The 24,366-nt window shown below is 41.8% G+C and overlaps 1 protein-coding gene across 1 annotated transcript in view; it reads left to right on the top strand.

The window, feature by feature from the left end:
• Window positions 1-294: 294 nt before the first annotated feature.
• Window positions 295-24,366, top strand: part of kdm6ba (lysine (K)-specific demethylase 6B, a) — a 68,521-nt gene continuing 44,449 nt past the window's right edge. Inside the window, exons 1-2 of the mRNA XM_020620489.1 lie at window positions 295-382; window positions 477-502. Coding sequence (XP_020476145.1) covers window positions 295-382; window positions 477-502 — 114 coding nt within the window. The remainder of the gene's footprint in view (window positions 383-476; window positions 503-24,366) is intronic.

A 24,366-nucleotide genomic window follows, 5' to 3' on the forward strand; every position in this document is an offset into this window, starting at 1 on the left:
AGTGCATGCTTGCACTAATAGATTATCGATGTGCTGCTGGGTTGGTTGGCTACAGCAGACAGTGGAAATGGGCCTGTAGTCCCCCGAGGAAATAAGATATCTCCAATGCACACACAGCTAACCCACACATACAGTAACTACAAATACAAGCCCAATATGACTTAATAAAAAGAAAAAAAAAACTCGTATGCATGACTTAAAGCACATTTTGCACACACTTGCATACAATAAGACACGCCACACACCTGCTGGGTCTTCAGAGGAAGCTGAACCACATTTTGCCTGTATCCAAAGATGAAAGCAGTGGAGAGGAGAGTAGGAGTGATTAAAGGAGAGGAGGAAGAAGAGATGGATGAAGAGAGCAAGGGAAACTGTCAGAGAGGTAGAGAACAAAGAAAGGGAACAGATAAAGAGGAAGAGCAGGGATGAAGACAGAGAATTATCCCACTTCTTCTTTCTCCTTTTCTCTGTCTCAGTCATGTTTGTGAACAAATGGGTACAGGTATCACATTGTAATGTAAGCCAAAATAGAAAAAACAGACATGCAGTACACACACACCTGCAGTCACACGGGTGCATACACACTTGAAAGTGCCCATAACTTGCTCATTTTGCTCATTTCCAGCCATTTAATGTTTAATCTTGGGTACCTCTAGATTAGCTTGGCACCCCTCATAACTCCAAATAGTTTGTAATTGTTTCAGAGGCAGAGAGCCAAAAAGCCTCTTCCTTAAAACGAGAGGACAGTTTGTGAACGCGCACAGTTCCTGTTGCCAGTGTTGTCACAAGTGGACAGCAAAATGAACCGCAACAACGTTAATTTGAATTTCTTTTCCATAGGTAGATAAACAACGGTATATGTACCGATGAAAAGAGATGTGTAACACTCCAAACAAAGTGGGTAATTGAGTAAACCCATATTTAACTGGCATAATGCAGACATAGTAACTTCACCAGCCTTATAACAATTCTCTCTAACATTACAGAAACAAGGCATTACCAGACGGGCAATGGTTTTTTTTGGGGGGGGTTTCTAAACTTACCATTAAGTCCCACCGAGTAGTGGAAACATCACTCCCTTTCAGGTAGCTTCAAGATTGGTAAACTCGTGGTCGCTGCGTCTTTGCCCACATACAGTCCCAAAGCAGAGACATTAATTCCAGCAGGCAGTGTAGCACCGACAATAACATCATGGATCATTAATCTATACTCGTTAACCATCAACACATCACATGCAGCAGACACACTGGCCTCAAGCGGTCAAAACAAACAGGTGCTGTGCTCCAGGGGAATCCAGCGTTGATGAGCTGAACGCTAACCACCGCAGGGGCTTCACAGACCAGCTGCTTGTAGGTTAGACCTAGTCAGATAAAACAGTGAGTCCCTGAACAGGAACATTCTCGGACATGCAGTAACCTTAGGCCCTGTATTTGTCTTCATATCCTCTGGTCACAGTGCAGCAGGAGGTAAACTATATCCACAAGGCTCAGTCGAATTCCGCTTTTACAATGGCACAGGTGGATGTCATGAACCTTTTTGAAAATACATATAACAAGCAAGGCAATATAACATTTTGCAAATATGGTGGGGGCGCTGGTGGATGTCAGGCAAGCTCACACGAGTGCACAACGACCTAGATTTTATGCCCATTCAAGGAAATCCTTAAACTATCACGTAATACTTTTTCTTAGAAAAAAGTCTCGAGCTAGAGTTTGCAAGACTTGTATAAACCGAGTTAGAACCGCATAGAAATGCTAGAACATACGAACAGCTCATTTTTTTAAATCTTTAGGTCACATCTAAGATGATAATTCACCATTGTAACATTGTAGATAAATCAAAAAACAAGCAAAAGCATGCCATGGGCTCTAACTCCAACAGACAGTTGCAGCACTTTGCATCCCTTGTTGCTCTCTCGTCTCCTTGTTCTCCGCCTCTCTTTTATTTACATATAACATGATCGCACTGTGCGTGTTTGTGTGTAGTGGTCACCGCAGGTCAAACAGGTTCTATAATCTTGGGGCACTGTAGCCACACATAGTGTGGAAGATCTGAACTGAGACCAGTGGTGTATTTTTTCTGGACAAACAAAAACAAACGGAGGGAGGGAGAGGCTTCAGGCTGATGATGAATTGGATGAGCAGAGATTAAAAAAGAGATAAGACTGGTTGAAGAAAAAGGAGCGAGAGGAAAAAGAAGCCCACTGGGTTGTTGTTTGCAGAGGGAGGAGGTCTAATGGAGGCATGGTGGAGAATTAAAATGTCTCATGTCAGTGGGTTCACCAGTTACAGTATATGTGTGCTGAATCCACTGCACATCATAACATACACCGAGCTTATTCTGGAACGAATGGAACTGGTGTCATGTGGTGTTACATTTTTAAAGCTACACCAGGGACCTTTCTGTGTTGGCAGCTTCAATGACAGAGAAGATAGCTTTACCACCTTCACATATTCCGTAAACTGCACACAGTAGACTCCTTTATCTCAAACCAGACAGCCTGATTGCTGTATACCAACAGCAAATGTGACAAAAAAGGTCAAGGACAGGAAGTCATCAAAAATACAGCTAAATAAAAATGAAAATAATGAGTCAGTAAAAAATAATTATCAGTAGCTACTAGATGTTGCTTTAAGACTTTTATTGTCAAAGATGAGTAAGTCCTCCTTTGTCCTGCAGTGTAGCTTAAAGCATATGGGTTGCAGGTGTGGGTACGGTGTGCTTCCTTGTACATTGAGCTTTCCACCATCTGTGGTGGTACTGTCAGCATGGACTCCTCAGTTCCCTGACAAACAAGTTTTTTTTTTTTATTTCTGGCCAGACCATTCTCTCTCTCTCAGCTCTGTCTATATTTGCATTCAGCTATCAAGTGAATTTTATGCCAATTTTTAAAATGCTGTGAAAAACTAAAATGGAAACGTGATGTTTTCCATGAGTCAGTTCACAGTGACTATGCAGACTCCCCGAATGTCAAAACAGATCATCCACTAGAAAGTGTCCTTTAAAAATTGGGTTTTCTTGGACATATGTTAGTCACAACATCCAAACCATGTGTTCTGCAAGACAACTGAATAATTAGTAGCAAAAACAATTCCTTTAAATGAATAGTTTGATATTTTGTGTGTTACTTATTTGCTTTTTTTGCTGAGAGCTATATTAGAAGATCAGCACCTCTCTCATGTCTGTAATAAGGCAGACAACAGCTGATTAGCTTCACTTCACTTCACTTATTATAAAGGCAGGAAGCAGACATCCTGAAGTCCTGAAATAATTGTAACTTTTCCAGGAAACCAGCACAGATTTTAGGAAGCTACTTCTCTAGGCAGAGAGGTGGTGTAAAGCCCCACCTTGTTATTTTTTGCATTTCTTCTCATCTAACTTTTGGCAAGCAAGCAAATTAATATATTTCTCCAAACTATTCCTTTATCCATGAAGATATTTAGGTGAATCTTTACACAGAAGGGTGTTATGGGTAATCTTAGGCATACTTGCCAAGTCTTAGCAATGTGCTGAGCCCACTTTCTGTCAGGGCAGGTTCACTTAGGCAAAGGAAAGATCGGCTTAACATTACACTCAGAATGTGTTAAAGTATAAGTAAACAGCCATGGAAATGTCCAGCTGAGTCCTGACACATTGGTGTCCACACATACTTACTGGATAAGTTTATCACTGACCAAGTAACTGGTCAGTTATTGATGTATCCAGTAAGCTTTTCAGTTTTACTGGAACAACCTTCTTTTCTCTCTCTCTCTCTCTCTCTCTCTCTCTCTCTTGAGTAAGACTTGCTGGAGTGAGGAATCAGGGGCAGGAGAAGGTATGATATCTGATGAAGGGAGAGAAAGGGAGGGGGTGTTGAAAGAAATAGTGCCTAAACCAGTGTTAATTGAACACAGCTGTACCTCGTTAAACATTAATTGGCCATTAATCAGCTCACACACCCCCTGTTGAATTGATCTTGAATACTCTTGAATACAAGAGAGTGCATGTGTGTGGAATAAAATAAATTATTCACAGTAGCACAAGGAAAGCCTGTTCAAGCTCAGCCTTCCTCTCCCTCTCTCCCTCTACTTTTTTCTCTCCTCCATCTTCTCAACATTGCTCTCCCTCTCTGTGCACCATTCAGCACATTAATCTAGTTTTCTGCCTTTATTTCCACTTCCTTCCCCTCATGTGTCTGTAGTTCATCCAGAGGCGGAGAGAGGGAGTGAAAGAGAGATGTCACAACAAGGGGGAAGTGCCAGAGGGGAAAGGAGGGAGGAGAGCCCCTGATGCTCCTGTAGGAAGGGAATGATGGAGGACAGAATGTTAAGCTACATTCATCCTAATCAAAAACAAAAGTTTAACCTCTGCTCGGCCCTGCCCTTAAATATATTTCCTTTTCTGAATAGAGAATCCTAATTTAATTGCAGGTCAGAAATGCTGCCTGCCAACCAGGTAAATATGAATTCCTTTGCTGCAGTGCATGATCAAGTCAACACTTTACTAAAATAAGCATAAAGACACTGAGGTATCAACACCTGTATTATGTGACAGTCAAATAACATGTTCCCAGAGCAGATTTGATTCCATAGAAACCTTGGCTTTTGAACTTTGCTGCCACACTGGTGCCAACATGTCTGATCTGGTTTACATGATCATTTTCTAAAAGCTCCGATTTCCCCATCTTAACTAGAGATCCAGTTTATCTCAAACAAAATGGATCATATGACATGTCATCAGACTCCATCTGAGGCAAAGATGTTTATAGTTGCTCCAGATAGCCACACTCAAAGGCAGGATTACAAGGCTGACTTAATGGGGGGCCGAGATGCGACAGTTATTCAGATGGGAATAGGGGGTGCACACTGTTAGACTGGATTTCAACATTCATGGTGCTGCACCCACTTGTATCTGGGTCATATGAAAATTGACTGAAACAGAATGAAAACAACTTTTCTTCCTGACCTCCTCGCACCTGGCCAGTCGCTGTGTGAAGTACACATGCCATCAGATTGTTGGTTACAGAAAGCTGCACGTTTTGCCAGGGGGTGCACCCACAGTTCAGCTCTGAAAAGGTGTGGGGAATGAATTTTTCCAGGCGCTGTTCTTTGATGCTGATTTGACAAGCCTTTTGTTTGAACCATATACACCTAAGCTGGTGTTTTAGATTTATCCAATCTGAAGACGGAGCTGAGAGAAAAAGTATATTTTCAGATTTAGCCTTGCTAGTGTGGACGTACTCTCAGAGCAACCTGTGAATACTGCTGAAGTTTATATCCACCATATGTGGCCACAGGCACTTTGTGTTCCTACTGAGAAACGTTGAAAGACAGGCTGTGTGTGCTGTAGACCCGGTCTGTCCTACAGATTCAGTGCGTTGGGCTGTTCTACCCACTGCTTCTGCTTCTTGTATTACAACAACAAAGGTAACTTGCAGTGTACTCACTAACACACTTTTTTCTCTCTTGCTTTCCATCAGTCTGTCACTCCTTACCCCTGCTCACACTTGTATCCTTTCCATAAATCCTGGGTAAAGGATGCCATGCCATCTCACCCTGTTAAAATGTCTTAAATGCTTTGTTTCCCTCTGCCCCTTTTCACTGTTTGTCTCCCTCCACTCTTTTATTTGTCACTTTGCCTTTATCCCAAAATTCCCTGCTGTTTCTCACCCTCTCTCTACTTTTGCCATTTTCTCTCTTTTTCTCTGTCCTCTCTATTGGTCACATATATCTGCCCTCACACTCCAAGTGTATCTCTCTTTCACTCTCTGTCTGGGCTATTGGCAAGAGGCCAAATCAGCAAGGTGATAAATCAATACTGTGAGAGAATTATGTAACGTGCCACTATATTGACTGGCCTTCTCTCCTCCTCCTCCCTCACTGGGTGCTTTCCTCTTCTACTCCTTGCTCTCTGTCATCAACTCGCCTTGTTTTACCTCCCCGTTTTTGCTTTTTGCCTCCATTTAGCCAGATGACTTGTCAGTCCCATTTACAACTTTGGCCTCAGGATTAGTTTTGAGGAGAAGACAAGCTATATACATGCAGTCATATACATGTGCTGTCATCAAACAATTATCACCTATTGGACGTGGTAGTGGAGCAGTTTGCAGATAATGAGAAAACATCTAAGTGTGAATGGGCTAAATGTAATGAAATGTTCAGCCTAACAGTGACAATCATTTAAAATTATAAATTTAAAGCCAAAGTTTTACTAAGTTGAGAAACAGACAGATTCGATTAGAGAGGAACAGACTTATGATTTTACCATCTGTACATTTTTGGTGCTAAATGTGGTTGCTGGTTTGTGCACTGCTTAATTACAGTACGCCCAGAGCCCTAGGCAGTACATTAGAAACTAGACAGCAGCCAGAGAGCACAAACCTCCACCAAGGTTGCTCAGTGTCCCCAGAATGCTATTTGACCATCATAATATGAGCTGTGTATCTCTGTTTGACCGAATGTGGGTCTTTGCTACACTCACAAGGTGCAGGGCAGACAGGAGGATGAAATCCTGTACATTGACTGCATTCACATAAAATCCTTCCTGCAGGGTTGTGTGGAGCTGTGGCCATGTCTGTTTGTGCTTTGTGTAAGTAACCACCGTAAAACACATCAGGAAATTTTTATTTCTGTGATTCACTGCTGTGTTTTGCCAGTGCCACTCCCTCTCTTCATTTACACACTAGCTCACTTAGCCACCGCTTCTCACTGTTGCTCTTGGTGGAGTAGATTTAGAACACAGGCAGTGGAATTTGGGCACAAAAGATAACGAACGGCTGTTAGGTATGACTTGGATCCCTTTGTTCTAACCAACAAGCCATCGAATAGAACATGTCCAGTGTTAGCCGCCCAGTCACATGACTGCAAATTGGCCCTCTCTCGCAATGGTGACGAATCCTTTCAAAAAAGTCCTGGATCTGGATTATGATCTAGATCACCACCTAAATCTAAAGGATTGTTCTGTGGGCCATATTCTCACTTTTCGGCTTGACAATATTGTCTTTCACCTGTTTGTGTGGAGGTTGCAGGTTCACCTTGTGTTTGTTGGTTTTGAGTCATAGCCTGTTTTTTAATGTGTTTTTATCGTTGTCCTTATTTAATGTTCCTAAGCTGTACATTTGTTTTATTTAAAATAGGGTTATTAAAAAAATGTACAGTTTAGTTTAGCATTTGTATCCACCACTTATTTAATTTGGTTGCTTTTTTCTCAAAGGTTATGAAGGAAGAAACCCTGCTGGGAAATATATTTGACCAGTAACCTTGCTCCCTGTCATTTGCAACTTGGGTGCATGTCATGTCATCAGTTATTTTCTTAATGGCTCATCTTTTCTTCAAAAAGCGAGTGTTCTTCATCAAATAGCTAGCAGCATCACATTTAGAGAGCTCAAACAAAAAAGCAGTGAGGAAGGAGCCAGAAATCTGAATTTGAGCAGTGTTGTTAATGTCTTTGCTGAAAGCAAAACCTGTAGGATGAACTTCTAAAATGGGTGAGTACAGGCTTCTCTTTCTTATGGAGTGGTCAGGGATTTAAATCTGCAGTGGAAAATGCGCACTTACTGTAATCTGTGTCTGTGTAACATTTTGGCCGCTCGTACCATTATGTATGATTAATTCTATTCTCATACTCTGAAGATCTGTAATGAGTTGGTGTGGATTTCTTGATGTCTATTTGTTCTATGCTTATCGACATACAGTGTAAGCTACCTTTGTGCTGATTTGTTAGTGTAGTTAGACTGGCAGAAAATTTCAGATGTTTGATAGCTGGAGAAATCAGGCTGTGGTGGTTAGAGTCCAGGACAGGCAGTTGATTAGCCTAGATTAGCTGCTGTCTGTGATGCTGATCAATGGCTAGTTGTCATGATGGGACTTGCGTGGTAAGCCTCTCCATGCAGTTGTGTGGAGTGATTGTATGTGTGTCCATGCATACATGTGCAGGAGCATGTGGGTGTATTTCAGGTGCAGGTGGGGCACAGAAAAGAAAAAAAAACTGCACCGGGACCATTACCGTTGTGTTACCCTGCTGTGTGAAGGCAGCACATTTTGGCTGCAGGATCATTCCAGGCCATATGCATTGGTCTCACAATGACAATAAATACATTTACGTTGCAGCTGTTCTCTGGTGAAATGTTTTCACTTCAGACAGCTTCAGTTTATACACATATTGAATGTAACATCTGTATCTAAGCACTATGCATCAGTGATCTGTCATAAGCTGAAATCAAATAAACTTTTTCAGATGGCAGATGCATTCAACAACTGGCACATACTAAGCTGCTGATCTTATGGAAGGTCTTCAGTTTTGCCTTCAGTGTCTCATTATTCTCTGCTACCTTTCCTCGTGCAGTCTGGTGCCCTGACTTCTTTATACAGAGAGGGAGGGATGGGGGCAGTCTATAGACATTAGTGAGCACAGTAATAGTGCAGTATTTCTTCCAGCCTGTGCCATAGTCAGACGGTACAGAGGCTCCATGCTGTACTTTGCATACTGTCACCCTATACCTGCTTCTCTCTCTCTCTCTCTCTCTCTCTCTCTCTCTCTCACTCCTGGCTCTCCATCTGTACTTTTTATCCCCACTCTGGAATTCCATCTTCCTGCACGTGGCTGGCACTCGATGACATGCTTTGTGTGTGTGCGTGTGCACTCGTGTGGCTGTGTGTGTGTGTGTCTGAATATGAACTATAGGAAACATCTCTTAGTGAAGAAAAGGTAACATGAATCACGTGTGCATGTGTATGTGACAAGCCAGCAAGTGGGGACTAGTTTCACTGTCCCTGCTTGAAATCTCTGTAGAATTCAAACGCTGTCTCTGTGTCCACTGTAAATGCATTACATTTTGTACTGACACATTTAGTGCAGGGCACAGAGCTGAAAATATAGCTAAAAAACACATTAGACTTTCTACATATCATTTTGAATTGATTTTTGTTGTTTGTTGCCAGACTTCTTCAGTTTCATACTAAGTTATATTAATCTGGAAAGCTTTGTTCCACAAATTTAATTTCTTCAAGGAAGCAAACAAGCAATCACACACAGTGATAACAGTGGAAGAACAGACTGAAACCCATGATGCAATGTGAAAAGAACTGCTAATTGATCTATGATGGACAGCACTGAAAATAATTCCCACAATATAATAAATTGGTATATTCCCTTATGGTTGAGCAAGAACAAAAAAAGTACACCGAATAATTTACAAAGATGAAATATCACAAACAGTCATTTGATCTAATTGGTTTCATTAGAAACAAATTATTTGTAGCAAATGGATTCAAAACACTGAATGCATGCTGATGGAATTCAAGAAATATAGTAAGAAAGTTAAAAGCCGGTCCTGTTTTACATTTCCTAACAATCATGGGGGTGTACCTCAACATGAGATTCAAAGTGTTTGTCATATGCACAGTATGGAAATGTGTTTCCCTGCACAATGAAATTCTTGCTTTGCCATCCACCCTGAATGCCAAACAACATTTCAACAAGTGAAATATAATGTGGATAAACAGTAGCACAAAAATCTAAACAGTCTTACTTTGCCTTCCACACTGGGTACCAAACAACATAAGTCAAAGCAGATAAACAGTAGCACAGAGTCTAAAGGCACTTTAAGCAGCGAGTGAAAAGAAATATAAGTTTATAAAAATATAATGAAAATACCCGCATCGAAGCTGTATGTGCAATAGTCAGCAGCAATGAAAGCACAGTAAAAGAAAGTGTATGCTACATCGAGGCTGTATGTGCGATAGTCAGCAGTGGGTGTGCAACTATGCATGTGCAGTTATGCATGTGCAACTGAGGCTGCTCAGAAGCAATTCTCAGGCCAAATGATCCTGTTGTTTGGGGTGTTGAACTTGTTATGCCTCCGATAGGATCGGAGGGCCCCTGATCTTGAATCGTGACTATCAAATGTGTTTGTTTCCAACTTGGAATCCAGTAGCAATTGAATCCCGACCAAACACCTGCAAAAGCCAATGACAGCGAACTGGCCCGGAAGTGTCACAACTGCTTGTAGCATTAGCTTGCATTAGCCTCCATTTCTTTCTTTCCAGCTCACCTCCAGCTTGCTTACAAATGTGTAAGCCATGTTGATTTTGTCTTCTCAGCCAAGACTCAATCTGCAATTTCTTTGTGCAAAACATAGCACACATGAGCACTACTGCTTGACAATGAATGTCCGCCTCCATATTTGTTTTGTTCTGAAGTCACACTTGATCACATGTGTTTCTGTGAGATCCCTGGTCCCTGGAATTGGTGTCTCTGAAATAATTCCGTAAAAACGGCAAGTGTGTGATCCTGCTTGACTGAATCGTCTAGTGTGTTTGCTCTTAGGAGTAAAATGTGGAAAAAAAAATCTGTTATAGCTGTCTGTGGTCTCTCACATTTTTACAGTTGGCTAAGATTATAAAATCCTCTAGTGTGTGCCCAGCCTAAGTCTTCAAGTGGCCATGTTGCACCCAAAATGAGCCTGAGCCATTGTTCTCACTGAGCCACATGTTAGCAGGTTTTTAGCCAAAGCCTTATCACAACTTCACACATCTGTTGGTGCAAGGATGTTGATGTTATTCTGTGCAAAAACACGCAGCAGTCTTATAACCCCTATCAATAGCTGTGCTTTAGTTAGTTTTTTTTTTTTTTGTGTTTGTTTTAATCATCGAGCACCCTGTAGGTCAAAGCATGTCTCTATCAGCCCTACATCACACTAATAAAGAAGAGAAATCGAGGTAGAGAGTGAAAACAGACGCTCCTTCTGCTCTCCAATCCCATCTGTTTGACACACAGAGGGAGGGAGGGGAAGGATGGAGAGAGGGAGGGGTGGTAGACAAATGAGAACGAGGCCAGATCAGGCTGAAGGAGGGATGATGGTGGGGGGATTGGAAAGGGGGGAGGTGCTGTTTAGAGAAAGGCAGGGAATGAAAAAAAAAATCAGAGAGAGGCAGGCTGGGGGGTTGGGCTCCAAGCCTGTGTATGTGAGAGAAGGAAAGCAGCAAGCAAATGTGTGTTGTGAATGTCTGTGTGTGTCTGTGTGCGCTTGCTCTGTTCCTTTCCTTTCTTTGTTTGAGTACTGAATGGGGGGGAAAGCGAGACAGAATATAGAGAGATAGAAAACGGTTGAGGAAGCGAGACAGAGATAGGAGAAGGAGAGGATTTACTATGAGAGTCACTTTTATTTTTTAGAAAGGGAGAAAGGAGGAAGACAAAGAGAGTTTCCATTTTGGGTCTGGTTTTTCCCCCTTATTTCCCTTGCAGGCTGTAGAATATGAAAAACCATATATAAACAAACACCAACAGCACTGCATACTTTTGACAACAGTGTCATATTCAGGAGGAGTGTGTGTTTTGTGTGCTGGCTCAGTGTGCGTGCGCTGAGAAGGTGGGGGCTGGCAGCCTGTGGTGTTTAAAGGGAAAATACAAGGCACACACAAAGCTGGGAGCGCAGGCAGGAAGGCAAGGTAGTGAGAATCTGCTGAGCTGGCTGACGCTTTAACCAACAAGCCTCTTTTGGATTTTACTCCGCTGTGCCGACCCTGTGTCTCCCTCTGCGCTCAGCCCAGCCACGGTAAGACGAGCTTCCTGTCCACAGCCTCTCAGCTGTTTCACCTCTACCTCTTTGCAGACAAAAGCAGGAGAAAGTTGCTCTGTGTGTGTGTGTGTGTGGGTGTATGTATGTGTGTATGTGTGTGTGGATGTAGAGGAGCTAAGCTAAAGGCTTAAGCTAAGGCTAAAAGGCGTGAGGAATGCAGCACAAAGGGAGCTTGTGTGCTCCAGCTGGGGCTGTGTGTGTATGTGTCTGTTTCTTTGGTGATGAGCTTGACTGTTTATGTCACGGGGCTTCCCAAACTTTTGCATGTGAAGGATGCCCCCAAAATAGACATTGCACCACACAACAGAGCTGCTTTTTGGAAAAAAGATCTGTCCTGTTGTGGCCAATTGTGTTACTGAAGGTGGTGAAAGTAAAGGCTCCTACCAGAACAGGCATTATAGTGCTTTCAATGAAAGCAAATGTTCTGAAATCAAGCAGATTGCTGGGAAACAAAAGAAAACCATGTCAGAAAGAGTCCAGAAGGTCCCAACACAGTTTAAAAACCAGTGGTTCGTGTCAGAGCAGGGTGATTTAAATGCCCCTGAGGGCTCCACAGCCAGCTGACTCACTGACGCAGAAAACAAAATACACAAGTAGTTACTTCTATCTCTTTGTCTCCTTTTTCATATCCATTTTCACTCCTTCACCCCCTTTCTCCATGTCTTTCTCCTTCTTTCACCTTCACTCCATGCTGATTTAAGTGCCAGTATAAACAAAAGGTTTCTCTCTTTTTGTCTCCTTTATTCTCTTTGTATCGCTCCTCTGTCTTGATCTCTCCCTCACCGAGTAGGCAGGTGACTGTATTGAACATGGGTCCTGTGGCTTTGCTGCCTAGGCATTAATCAGGGAATATCTGTCTCTTCAGTGCGCACACACACACACACACACAAATGTCCACTCTTACACACCATCAGTTAAACACACACACAGTGATCCCAGTAATACAAAATGTGTGTTGTCCTGTCCAGTGTGTTGTGATCTGGTGGCTTTCACCTTGTACTTGTACTTTGGTCATGTGTGTACCTCTTCTACTTCTACTACTAAAAAGCTATAGGAGCCGATTTGTGTGCATGTGTGTAAGCTCCTCTGTGTACGTGTATGTGAGAAACCAGCATTTGTGCCGACTTCTCCCTGGAGCCAATATTGGTATCAGTATGTGACACTGTGTGCACATCTGTATGTGTGCGTGTTGGTCTCTGTCATCATTAAGTTTGTGCACACCATGGTCAAACCAATACAGACATTCCTGGAATAAAAGCCTCCCTAGAAAGCAACCTCATGCATACTACTGTAGCTTGATCCCTACAGTACTCCTCCACACACACACATGTGAGTGCCCTGCCTGCACATGTGCACACACACACACACTTCAAACATAAGGCAAAAATCACTGTTACTATTCCATTTTCCGCCCCCACCCTTCCTGTTCCCTTAGGGGAATTTCCTCCTTTCTTTCTTTTCATTAGTTCATTACCAGCGGAAGTAGAGCATCTTCTCCTCTGACTTTTTTGTGTGTGTGTGTGTGTGTGTGTGTGTGTGTGTGTGTGTGTGTGTATGTGTATGTGTTCCTCCACCACTTCCTGTCCAGCTGCAATTATCCAGTAATGCCAGGCATAGTTCAGCCGGGGTCGCCTGCTGTGGACTGTAATACATCATATCTGCGCGCTCACTATCTGACATATCCTTGCCCGATTAGGAAATATTTTGTACGGGACACAGCCAGCGGTAATGCTGTAATAATCTGTTTATACTGTGCTGCTTGTTCCCATACTGAATACAGAGCGTGTTGAGGTACAGGAGAATGTGATATGGCACTGCACCATGGTAGTGCAGAAGTGATTACTGATTATTATCAATTACTTTTTGATAGAGTTCTCTATTTGTGACTAAATGTTATGGTGTTTAAAATTTAGCATGCAGTTGAAAAATTTTTGGAGTTAGACAAATAATATGGTAAGATAAATGATGTTGATCAAGGAAAGGGTTTAATTACAATCCTCTAATTAAAAGCTGCAATATGTTGAACACCACCTAGCATACTGGAGAGCATTGTGTAGTATAGCAGGATCAAATTAATAGTATTGTGATAATATTCTGACCACTTCATAAATGGGAAGGGCAAAAAGTGAGAGACCACTGAATATGATGCAGGCTAGCAGAACACTGCCGTTAACCATGACCTCAGTAAAAACATACTGACAAAAACTTAATGTGTTCTTCCTAGTAAACAGACAATAGAAAACAAATGTTGCATAGAAGCATAAAACAAGACACAAAGTAATAGTATAATAGCATTTATAATATGGTGAGATAGTTTTCATTCCTTTCCATTATGGTTATAGGCTCCTCTATAGGCTATAGTTTTGTGCAGTCATTGGTTGGGGGAGGAGTGACCCTGGCCAGCTGTGAGTGAACGTGTGTTTTGCCGATGCAATATGGAGATGTGTCCTGCAATGACATTTGATTCGGGATCTGTCTGTAGCAACAAGCCATTTCCGTCACTGCGAGTCATTAGGACGCTACCCAAACTCCCCCACCCCCGTGTGTCGTCCACCATGCTCCTGTGCTCTTCTGCAGATGTGCGTATACACACAAATGCACAGAGAGAGGAGCCGGGGAAGGAGGGGGTGTGTTTTTTGTGATTGAGTTTGTGTGTCCTGCTCTCCTCTTTACTGCTCCCCAACCCCAGGGCAGTCCCCCCTCAACTGAAGGGGGGAGACTGTGCATTCATTGGAATGGAGGCTGAAATGGCAGTGGTGGGAGGAGGGTGATTGAGTGTGCTGCCTGGAGAAGAAATATGGTGACAGAAAGAAGAGAGTGAGAGGAGGAGAGGGGGAGGGGTGGGTTGCCCTGTGTTTGAAAAGGGGGGAGGAGAAGGAGAGGATCAGACAGACAGGAGGTTCAGAGGTGGAGGTGAGGGGAGGCTGGCTGGCGCCGTGGCTGGGTTGTGTCTGTGGAGAGAGCGGCTGCAGCAGGGCTAATAACAGCTTATGATAAAGTAATATTTTGAGACATAAATACATGTCTGTCTGTTCTCTCTGATCGACTGATGTTATTTTAACCTGCAGCCAGGTAGCAGAGGTTTTAACATCTACTGCTCTAAACTTTGCAGTGTGACCTGGGACAAATTCCCTGCTACACGTAAATCGATCTACTACATTTTTGTTATTTAGAAAAAAACGGAGTTTGCACATGTCTGTTTTTAATTTTAAAGAACTTTTCATCTCTGGAAGGTAATACTGAAGTTTGCTCTAAGTTTTCCATTAGCACTAGGAGCTCAGCTTCCTTGTCTTGTGCAGCACAGCACAGTAAAAACCATTCAAGTATGTATGACTTGAAAGTTGCAGCTGTAAACAGTGCGTTTAAAGAATGTATTGGGTGTAATGTGCATCTGAGTCTAGAGTGATGCAGTTTGGGTTTGTGTTGGACTGTGTTGATGGATTGTGTGAAAGCAATATTACACAAATGTCCAGTGTTTATTTAGTTTGGATGGATACAAGCATTACTGAGCTGTGTATATGTACTGTAGTGGGTGGTACCATACTAACTGGCTTTGTTGTGTCTCCAAAGCATTGCCAAGGTGCAATCTGGTGTATTAAATACTGCATGTACATTGGTACAAGCTCTAACAGTATTCTCCTTACATAACACTCGGTTGTTCACAAAGCATAATTGCCAGACTTTTTCACTAATTTCTTTAGGATCCAAACTCTATTGCTGATGTCAGTATATACACATACAGGTATAAGAATACAGTATTTATTCTGTGGCTAAATGGCCTGGTCTGGTACTTTATCTGTGCATGCTCTAGCTTTATATTCAAAAGCAGAGGTTATGGCACAGAGGAATAAGGCTTAGGTGGTTAATTCTCTTATACAGGGTCAAAGGGCTCATACAGATTAGCTTTGGCCTTGAAGCTAATATTCACCATACACAACTGAAGTAGCTGTAACACTAGCAGAGAGTAAGACACAGAGAAATGGGATGAAAGGCAGCGAGGCTTGGCATCTGGAGGGTCAGATCCATGTGCTGTAGCCTGACTTCCTTATTTATTCAAGGTGGTCTGGGTCTGAGCTGCAGGCAAGAGAAAAAAGAATCTGAAAGAGAGAAAAGAAACAGAACTGGAGATGTTTGGGACAGTGAAAATAGAATAGCCATGCAGAAGCATTTTGAATGCATTCACACACCACACAGACAAACACAATCCCATTGGCAGATGCTGTATGCTTAGTGTCCACACGGCGTCTTTGTGTGATGGAGATGGGCTGGGGTTTGTTGATTTAAGGTAATGGCTTCCAGTTGTCCCAGTCAGAAGTGGGCCATGTTGGACAGATGGGAATGGCAGGATGAGTGAATTCACACTGACAAACCCTAAAGACACATGGGGTGTGTGAGTGGTCACAGAGCTTGTGGCTGACTGACACAGGTCTGGCTGGTGTGGCTGATTTTGTCACTGTTTGACAAGGGTCAGTGATAGAACTGTGTGTGTTTATAGCGTCTGTTGCATAATGTGTGTAAAGGGTTGTAGATTGTTAGTGTGCTAGCTGTGTAATGAAAGACCTAGAATTCCTTATAGCTCGTGATGAGAGGGGAGGGAGGTGGGTGGGGGGATTAGGTATTTGATTGTGCATTACTTTTAATGGACAGTCTGCTTTTCTGCTCTAAGTACATCTGTATTTCCTCATTAATGATGCATGAACAGCCCTGAGATAGAGGGATGGGGTTTCTTTCTTCTGTTGTATTGCTTGTATTCATTATTAGCTGCTTGTAATGTTAGTGATATCAACATTGACATTTATCTTACTGTTGCACTGGGTAGGAGCAGATGTTAAATTAAAGCACAAAAAATTATGCATTGTGCACAAACACAGATTTACAAACACATGACAATTGGCCCATAGCCTGTCTCTTTACTGCACTCTGTAATTGCACACAACAAATGCAGACTCTTTGAAGGTTTCTGCTCTTATGCTGTTTCTGCCTTTCCTTGTCTCTGTTTGTTGATTTGCGGTGTTTCTCATCAAGTGCTGTGCTCAGCTTCTCATGAAGCTTATGTCTGCATTTGAGTTTTTGCTTGCTTTATATATGTTTACATATATATTATGCTCCTGTATATTATGTTAAGGATTATACTCTCAAAAGTAGACACTGGTTAGGTTGTGCACCTGAGTGTGCATGTCTCCGAGTCTTAGTGAATGAGAAGGGGAGGCTCTGACCAGCTTTGTCTGGGAGCTAGGTTTGCAGCCTTTTCATCTCAGTGGTTTTAATAGTCTGTTTCATCCAGATCTGCCCAAAAAAGGTACTGTATGTAACTGTCTTCAGATTTTTATTAAAATTGTATAATAAAGTGGAAAAGGTAGTTAATTCTTGCTCCAAAAGGTTGTTTGCTACAAACACCTACTGTTGCTATTATTGATGTTTGTGTTGTTTCACTGATGCATCAAGCTTTGTTATACTGCTAGATGTGTTAACCAAATCCTAACAGTAGGTTTGCACATTCAGTAAAAAAATTCATAAAGCAGGTATTCTGTTGACCTGGTGAATCTCATGTGTACATGTGGGGAGCAAGTTCAGCTCTATGACTCCAGTAATCATGTTAGTGCACATCTATGGATGTTCATTACACACACGCGCGCACACACGGACCATGATATATGAGTGACTCCACAGTGACCTCGATCGATCTGATTGACTTACTGTAATGCATTAACCTAGTTATGTTTCTAAGGAGATGGCAGAAGAGGAGGAAAATGAAGGTTTCTGTGAGTGTATACAGTATGTGTGTGTACCTGGAGGGTGTGACATCCATAATTAACCTATTAGAGGACTGCATAGTTGTGCTTTGTAGGTTATTTGGTTAGATGTCTCTTCTCTCCTACTTTTCATCTTCATTCTTTCTCTACACCACCTCTGTCATTTTCTTCCTGCCCTTCCTTTTACTGCATTACATCCACTGTCTCTTTAACCCAGTTCCACATTGAACCCTGACCCCTTTCACTTGTGTAACGTCTTGTAACTGTACTTTTGTGTGCGCACACGTGTCTTTTACTGTCTCTCACTGCACGTAAGTGAGTCACAAGTCATAGCCATACGGGAGTCATTCTTTTTGGTAAGATTCTGTTGAAGCTTTAAAATGTGTATCTTTATTACCAGCCTCATTTCTCTCTGTTTCTCCTATTCCTGTTGCATTTTAACGAGTTTATTTTATGTGTGCAGACCACTGTTTTGAGTGCATAAGTCAAGCACCTGTAGAAATGACAGGTGTGAATTTGGTGTGTGTAGAAGATAGTGTGAGTAGCCAAAGCAGTGTCTGCCTTGGTGTGTTTACCAAGGTGCATCTCTGTGACTGCATCTGGAGTGCAGTGGGTGCATTGTGACCTTTATGGGTCTAAGTGTGTAAGGTAACATGATCTGTCTTGAGAAGTCAAACCCTCCGGCCATCCTCAGTCTGGCTGCACTCTTCTTCTCCTTCCTTCTCACCTTTCTGCCTTCTCTTCTGTTTTTTTCCTTTTCCTGTTATTCAGCCCTTTCCCTTGTTCTATTCACAATCTAGAAATATATCTGTGCAAACCCTTCTGCTCTCTTACTCCACACACACACACACACACACACACATATACACTGTGATCAGGTTGGCCTTGGTCGCAGAGATAAAAAGAAGGGAGAAGTAGGTGTGTGTGTGTGTGTGTGTGTTTGGAGGGGGGGTGATCATTGTTGATGTTGTAACAAATTTTCTCTTTCCCCTTTGACTAGTGTTGGATGTCTAGAAGCACACTGGAAGCTGCCTATAATGTACTACAATGATAGAATAATGTATAGAGTGTATATGTGTGTGCGCACAACCACTTGGGTGGGGCAGGGTGATGGTCATGAGACAGGCTGACTCTGTCCCATAGGATTTCTGTCACTGATGTATAGAATTACAAGCTTCACATTGTGAGTTCTCCTTCCCCTTCAATGTCAGATAGTCAACACTGTTCCCATCACATTCATGCAGCAAAAATTTAGAAAATCTCCACAAAAACAAAATATATATGATAAATGTATTCCTGAGGCACAAAAGGTCCATGCATTCAAGTGGCTTTGGGAATTGAAAGATTAATAAACGATTGCTTAATATTAATTACTCCTACACTCATCAGCTGATGACCAGAGGCAGGCATGTGTAGGTGGTGTTAATAAATTGGAGTGCTGGGCTTCTAACCAGCGTTACAGCCCAAACTGGAATCCTCCACTCTCCCACCACCCGCTGATACAAAATATTCTCTCAGAAATCTTATTCAGGCTCAATGTGTCCAATCACAGTGGAGCTTTAAGACTGAGCGTGCACTGTGTGGTGTTTGGGCAGTTTCCAGCAGCTGTGTGCATGTGTGTGTCCTGTACTCTGGTGCCATATGGCTGCTGTATTAACCCACAGTGTAAACACAGCTGGCTGCCTCCTGTGGCTGTCTGGGTGTACAGCAGTCTGTCTGCAGATACAGAAGGCCCTAATAGGAGGATCACATTCGCTGCTTGTATATTAATATGGTTATTAGCCACACTGGGATTCATGATGTGTTATTTGTGAGGCACATTAGTGTTGTAGTCTGATATCCAGACTATTAGTGATGTTATGCTGGTGATTATTAGGTCTCTTGGTGGCTGCTCGAGTTACATTGCTGCAGTCAGTTGTGATGGAGGATGCAATGACTTTTTTTGTGAATACTGAAATCTAAACATGTACAGTGTACTTTCTAATGAAAGAGTAATTTTTTTGGTAAGTGTCACCATTGTTTGTTTGTTTTTATTATGCTATTGTAAAAATCAATGAGGACAAAATCTACATTCCTGTGTTTTTGTTTTTTCAGAATATGTGCATTTACCATAGTTTGTTTTTAGTCATATTTGGCTGGCTGATCAAGGTGTTAATGAAAGAGTAATGCTTATAAACCAGATGCACAAAAAAAGGAGATAGAGAAGAGAGGACAGGAACTGAACACACTACACATCATAAATGAAATGTCAGAAACAGGGGTGCATGCTAGCCCAGTGCTCAGGGTAGCGTGAAATCTGCTCTCCCCCGCCCCCCACCCTCTTGTCTGCTCTCCCTATCACTCCTTCTCTTGCTCTTTGTGCATGTGCGTGTGTGTGTGTGTGTGTATATACACAGTGTAATTGAGGTGTGTGACCTTGCTGTAGGCCTGGCAGGTGTAAAGGGAGGGATGGAGGGAGACGGGGCATGAGATGGGGGATAGGATGAAGCGATAGATGGATATAGTATGATGGCAGATTGATAGCCTGCCTGCATGTATGTATGATAATGTTATTTATTCTCCAGTGAAAAGAAAGACAAGTGACTGTGTGTGGGTGGAAGCACATTCTTTTGGTGTTAGATCCTCAGCATGCAACTTGAAAATAAGACCATGTGCAGGAGTGTTGTTGAGCAGATGAGGTGATATATATAAATTTGTCAAAATGTGTGCATCTAATCTGTTTAACATTAAAATAGCTGCATGTAGTATTTTTTAAACATTGTCTACTAATTAATGAGTAAAGGTAGAGACTAGAGATGAAATTGTATGTATATCACGATTATAGTGATCAAACTTATCATGGTTACCAGTATTATCATGTATTGTGACAATGTGCTGAAAATGTTCAAAAAGTACAGTCATATGAACGCAACGTGTTGCTCTAATATTCCTGATTTCACCCATTTAGTGCAGTTTCTCCTTATTTTTCACCTCTGCGGCTTCCTTTCCTCTTCCACGACCAGAGACCACGGGCTGACAATGCCAGTGCTATTTGCAATTTTTTTTCAGGCATATTCTCGATTAGAAGTAGCTACAAACCGTCTGTGGTGAGCAAGAGTTGCTTTGTTTACAGTCTGTACATCCTCAGTTGTTGGTTTTCTGCTTTTCCTTGTCAAATGACAGATACAGAATCCACCACCTGCTGGTAAGGAGAGATATTTCCTCTCACACAGGTGCAAGAAGGTACGTGGTAGTTGGCTGTAGTCTATGCAGCCCCACTTTTTTACCTAGATAAAGGCAACGTTAGGCAGTGCAACAGTCAGCCTTCATCGCCGCTATTTCTTTCATGTCGGCTTGGTGTGTCTCAGCCTTTAGACTTAGTCCTCTTAGAAGACTGAAAAATCTCCAGAGTGCTGTCAGAGCATTCCACCATGTTTTTGTTTACACAAAATAAACGCATATTGGGTGCTGCACCTGCGTCTGGCTGACTGTAGCTAACTTTGGCTAAGCCTTCAGCAGGGGAGTTTTTCCAAAGCACAATAATCAATGATGGTTTTACTGATAATAACAATTTGAAAGAGTAATGCTAACTATTGGAAATTTTTACCATGGTTTATTGTGAAACCATTTCATCCCTAGTGGAGATGATTGGCAGCTTCTACCAGAATTTCTGTTGCTGTCATTAAGACTCTATTTTTTTGTACATCCTGTTGCTTCCTGCCACAAAGATGTTGATGAATATCGTTTGTTTTTTTTGTCACTGAATCCATCCCTATGTTTCACTTGGTATGTTTAGCTGAAGCATTATGGAAGTTGATGCATTTTTCCTTTGACTCTTTTCCCTACTGCTTTCATGAGATGAAGCTTAATTTCTGCCTGTACAGCCTCCTCTTTCTGTTTTGTGCTGTAAACATAGCAATTTTTCAGCAAAATCTGACCTGGTGACACACACACCATAAAGCTCAGAGAATGTCAGATGCTCACATTTAAGCCCCTTTTCCATTACATGGTACCAGCTTGGCTCAACTCGACTCAAATATACTTGCTTTTGGTACCAGGTGCTTTGTTTTCCATTGCAGATAGTACCCCCGCAGTGTAGCTGGTTGTCATCTCTACTCCTCATGAAACTGCCGTGAAGTTGGTGGCCCACTGTGGTGGCAGGGCTGACTCAAAGTTGTTATAATTTTATATATAATCCTAGGACTGTTATTATGCCATTATATCAAGTTGAGATAATTTTTTAGGTTTGATAACCATATAGTTTTCAAATATGTGGCCAGTTTCTCTAAGTAATGCCAGTTAATTTCAGAAACTGGGTGAGTGTTATGATGGTACAGGGCTAAAATATTCAGCAAGTTGCAGTTTCAAACGCTCACAGAAGATGATCTCTGAAGGATCTCTCCAGTGTTCCCTCCTGCTATTGTATCCTGATACGGTGATTTCACCGCACTACCTGGCAGAAGCAGTAGTGGTGGGCAGTAGACTCATTTGCATACTGCATATTTGAATATTCATGATTTGGACTTGGACAATGAAGGGCATAGACCAGACATATGCCCTTTTCAGAGGCCTGTTGAGCTTTTTTGTGGAAAAACTGTTAGATTATATATTTTTCTTAGCAACTGTTCGTTTTTATTCCTTAAAACGTCTTTGCAGAGCATCTTTAAAATACAAGGAATGACTAGTGAGGAGAGGCCAGAACAAAATGAGATAAACGTTTAGCAGCGTTTTTCATCAGCTGTTCAATAATAATAATAATAATAATGAAGAGTTGATGTAACATTCAGCTCCCTTAAAATGAGATGATGTTTCCGTCTCTACATGGCGCCTAACCATCATCTTCTCCACAGAATACTGTGGAATCAGAGCAGAGATGCAGTGTGCTCTCACACGCCCATCCCCCTCTTCTTCTCTGATTCTCCATACCCTTCTCTCCTCTTCCACTACAACTCTGCTCTCTGCACAGTGCATCTGTGTCATGTCATTGGGTTCTGGTGTCCTGGTCACATATTAATGTAAACGCTCTCTTTCTCTCTCTCTTTCTCTCTCTCTCTCTCTCTCTCTCTCTCTCTCTCTCTCTTGTTCTCTCTCTCTCTCTGTGTTTCAATTTATCTATCTACTCGATTCAATAAGACCGTTATGACCATTTACATATACAGTATTGCCAAACCATTAGCATTCCATTTATAATTAAATAAAGCATCACAATTACTAAAAAGACCATTTTTATATAGTTAAGTAAAATATTAGAAAACAGAGAAAATAAAGCAATAATGTATAGTAGAAAAAGATGTATCAAAGTAGCAAAGAAGTCTCTGGTATTGGTTTCATGTTAATAGTGACATATGAAACGTGTTGTGCTGGTTGTCACTTCAGCTGTGACATGTATAGACAAATTTTGCAGCTGATATGGCGCTGACACTTTTCTCTCAGTAGGTGTTGTAACTTGAGTTGATTAGAAAGCGATTCAAAGTCTGGGATTTTCCATTTAAGTTGTGCAAAGAACTTTGTTCTTGTATGTGCATAGGTGTTACAGTGTAGTGTAGTGTTCTCTCTCTCTGTCCTTGTGTGGCCCAAACCATCATCCCCAATTGCTTCATCTTTTCTCCCACCACCTCATCTCTTGCTCTGCTTCCTCTTAGAGAAGTGTCCCCCCCTCACCTGTCTCTGTCATCCTCTGTTTCTCTATACTTAATGTGTCACTTGTTTCAGTATCTCTCCATCTCTCTCCCCCTATCATGCAGCACAAAAACACAAACATCCCTGCTTTCTCTCTCTCATGAAGCGTACATAAACAAAAAACTGTTTTGGTGCACACATTAATAGATTCAAGCTCTTTAGCTGGCTGCTGCATGCATAATCTATCTGCTCATGCAGAATGTGAACAGTGCGCTTATGAATTTGTGTGCACATGTGTGTATGTGTGTGTGTGTGTGTGTGTGTGTGTTTAACGCCCTAGGCTCCTCCCTCCAGAGAGAGAAAACAGACAGGTGTGGACCAGATTGAGTTCCGCCTCATTTCCTCTGCCCTGTGAAGCTGGTCAAGGACATACATTTGTAGACGCACAGACTTCGACACATGGTAATGCACAAGCACACGCTCTTTAAATATAAGGATAGAGACATGCAAACTGCACACACCTCAAATAAAGACACAACCCAAGATGAAGAAGGAACAAATGCAGCATATTTGTGTGTTCATAAGACAGCCTACATTTGAATTCCTATGGAAGAGGATTACAGCAATGATTACAGCAGAACTGGTCAGAGTATTTACATGATGAAACAGATTTCCAAGTGGGGGAAATCCTGCCACCATATTGGGTCGCTCCCACTGCATATAAAATTCATACTGTATCTAACACGGAGAATCACACAACAGTACACTCACCATTACAATATTTATAGCCAACTTTGATTATCTTTGGCATGACAGTGTTCATACTGGTCATGGAACAGTTTTATAAAACTCTGGAAAGTTGGTCATCGGCCATCACAAATTCTATCACTGAGCATTTTTCCACACTTTTTTTATGACTCTGTGAAAGTGATAACTGTGGCCGGAGACATCGTGTTTTTGGGTTATCTGTCCATCCGTCTGTACAAACCTTGTGAACATGATACGGGAATGTCTTCAAATTTGGCACAAGTGTCCACTTGGACCCAAGGATGAACTGATTAGATTTTGTTGGTCAGAGGTCAGTGACTTCACTTTTGTCCCATGCCTGTGAATTGAACTGGTTGGCAGAGGGATACAAACACGAAGCAGTAAGTCTGGTTTCATTTTTATTTCAGGCATTTTAACTAATTTGTGTAAAGTGCAGAGACAGAGCAAGATTCACATCAGAGCGCAAAGTGTTTTAAAAAGAACTTGGTTTCCACTGAGGAGTCCAGTGTAATAAAAGCAAGCTTAAATCTCATTAGGTCACATTACTTTCTTGTGTGGATTAGACTGATAGTAAATTATCTAAAAGCTACATTAAATTATTTTTAACTTCTCTACCTTTATTAAACTAAAGCTACTCTGCCTAATGTTTTTTTTTCCAGCTCCTAGAGTCTAGTGAGACTCAGAACACAC

This window comes from Monopterus albus, unplaced genomic scaffold (assembly GCF_001952655.1).
Source record: "Monopterus albus unplaced genomic scaffold, M_albus_1.0 scaffold238.1, whole genome shotgun sequence".
Taxonomy (NCBI): domain Eukaryota; kingdom Metazoa; phylum Chordata; class Actinopteri; order Synbranchiformes; family Synbranchidae; genus Monopterus; species Monopterus albus.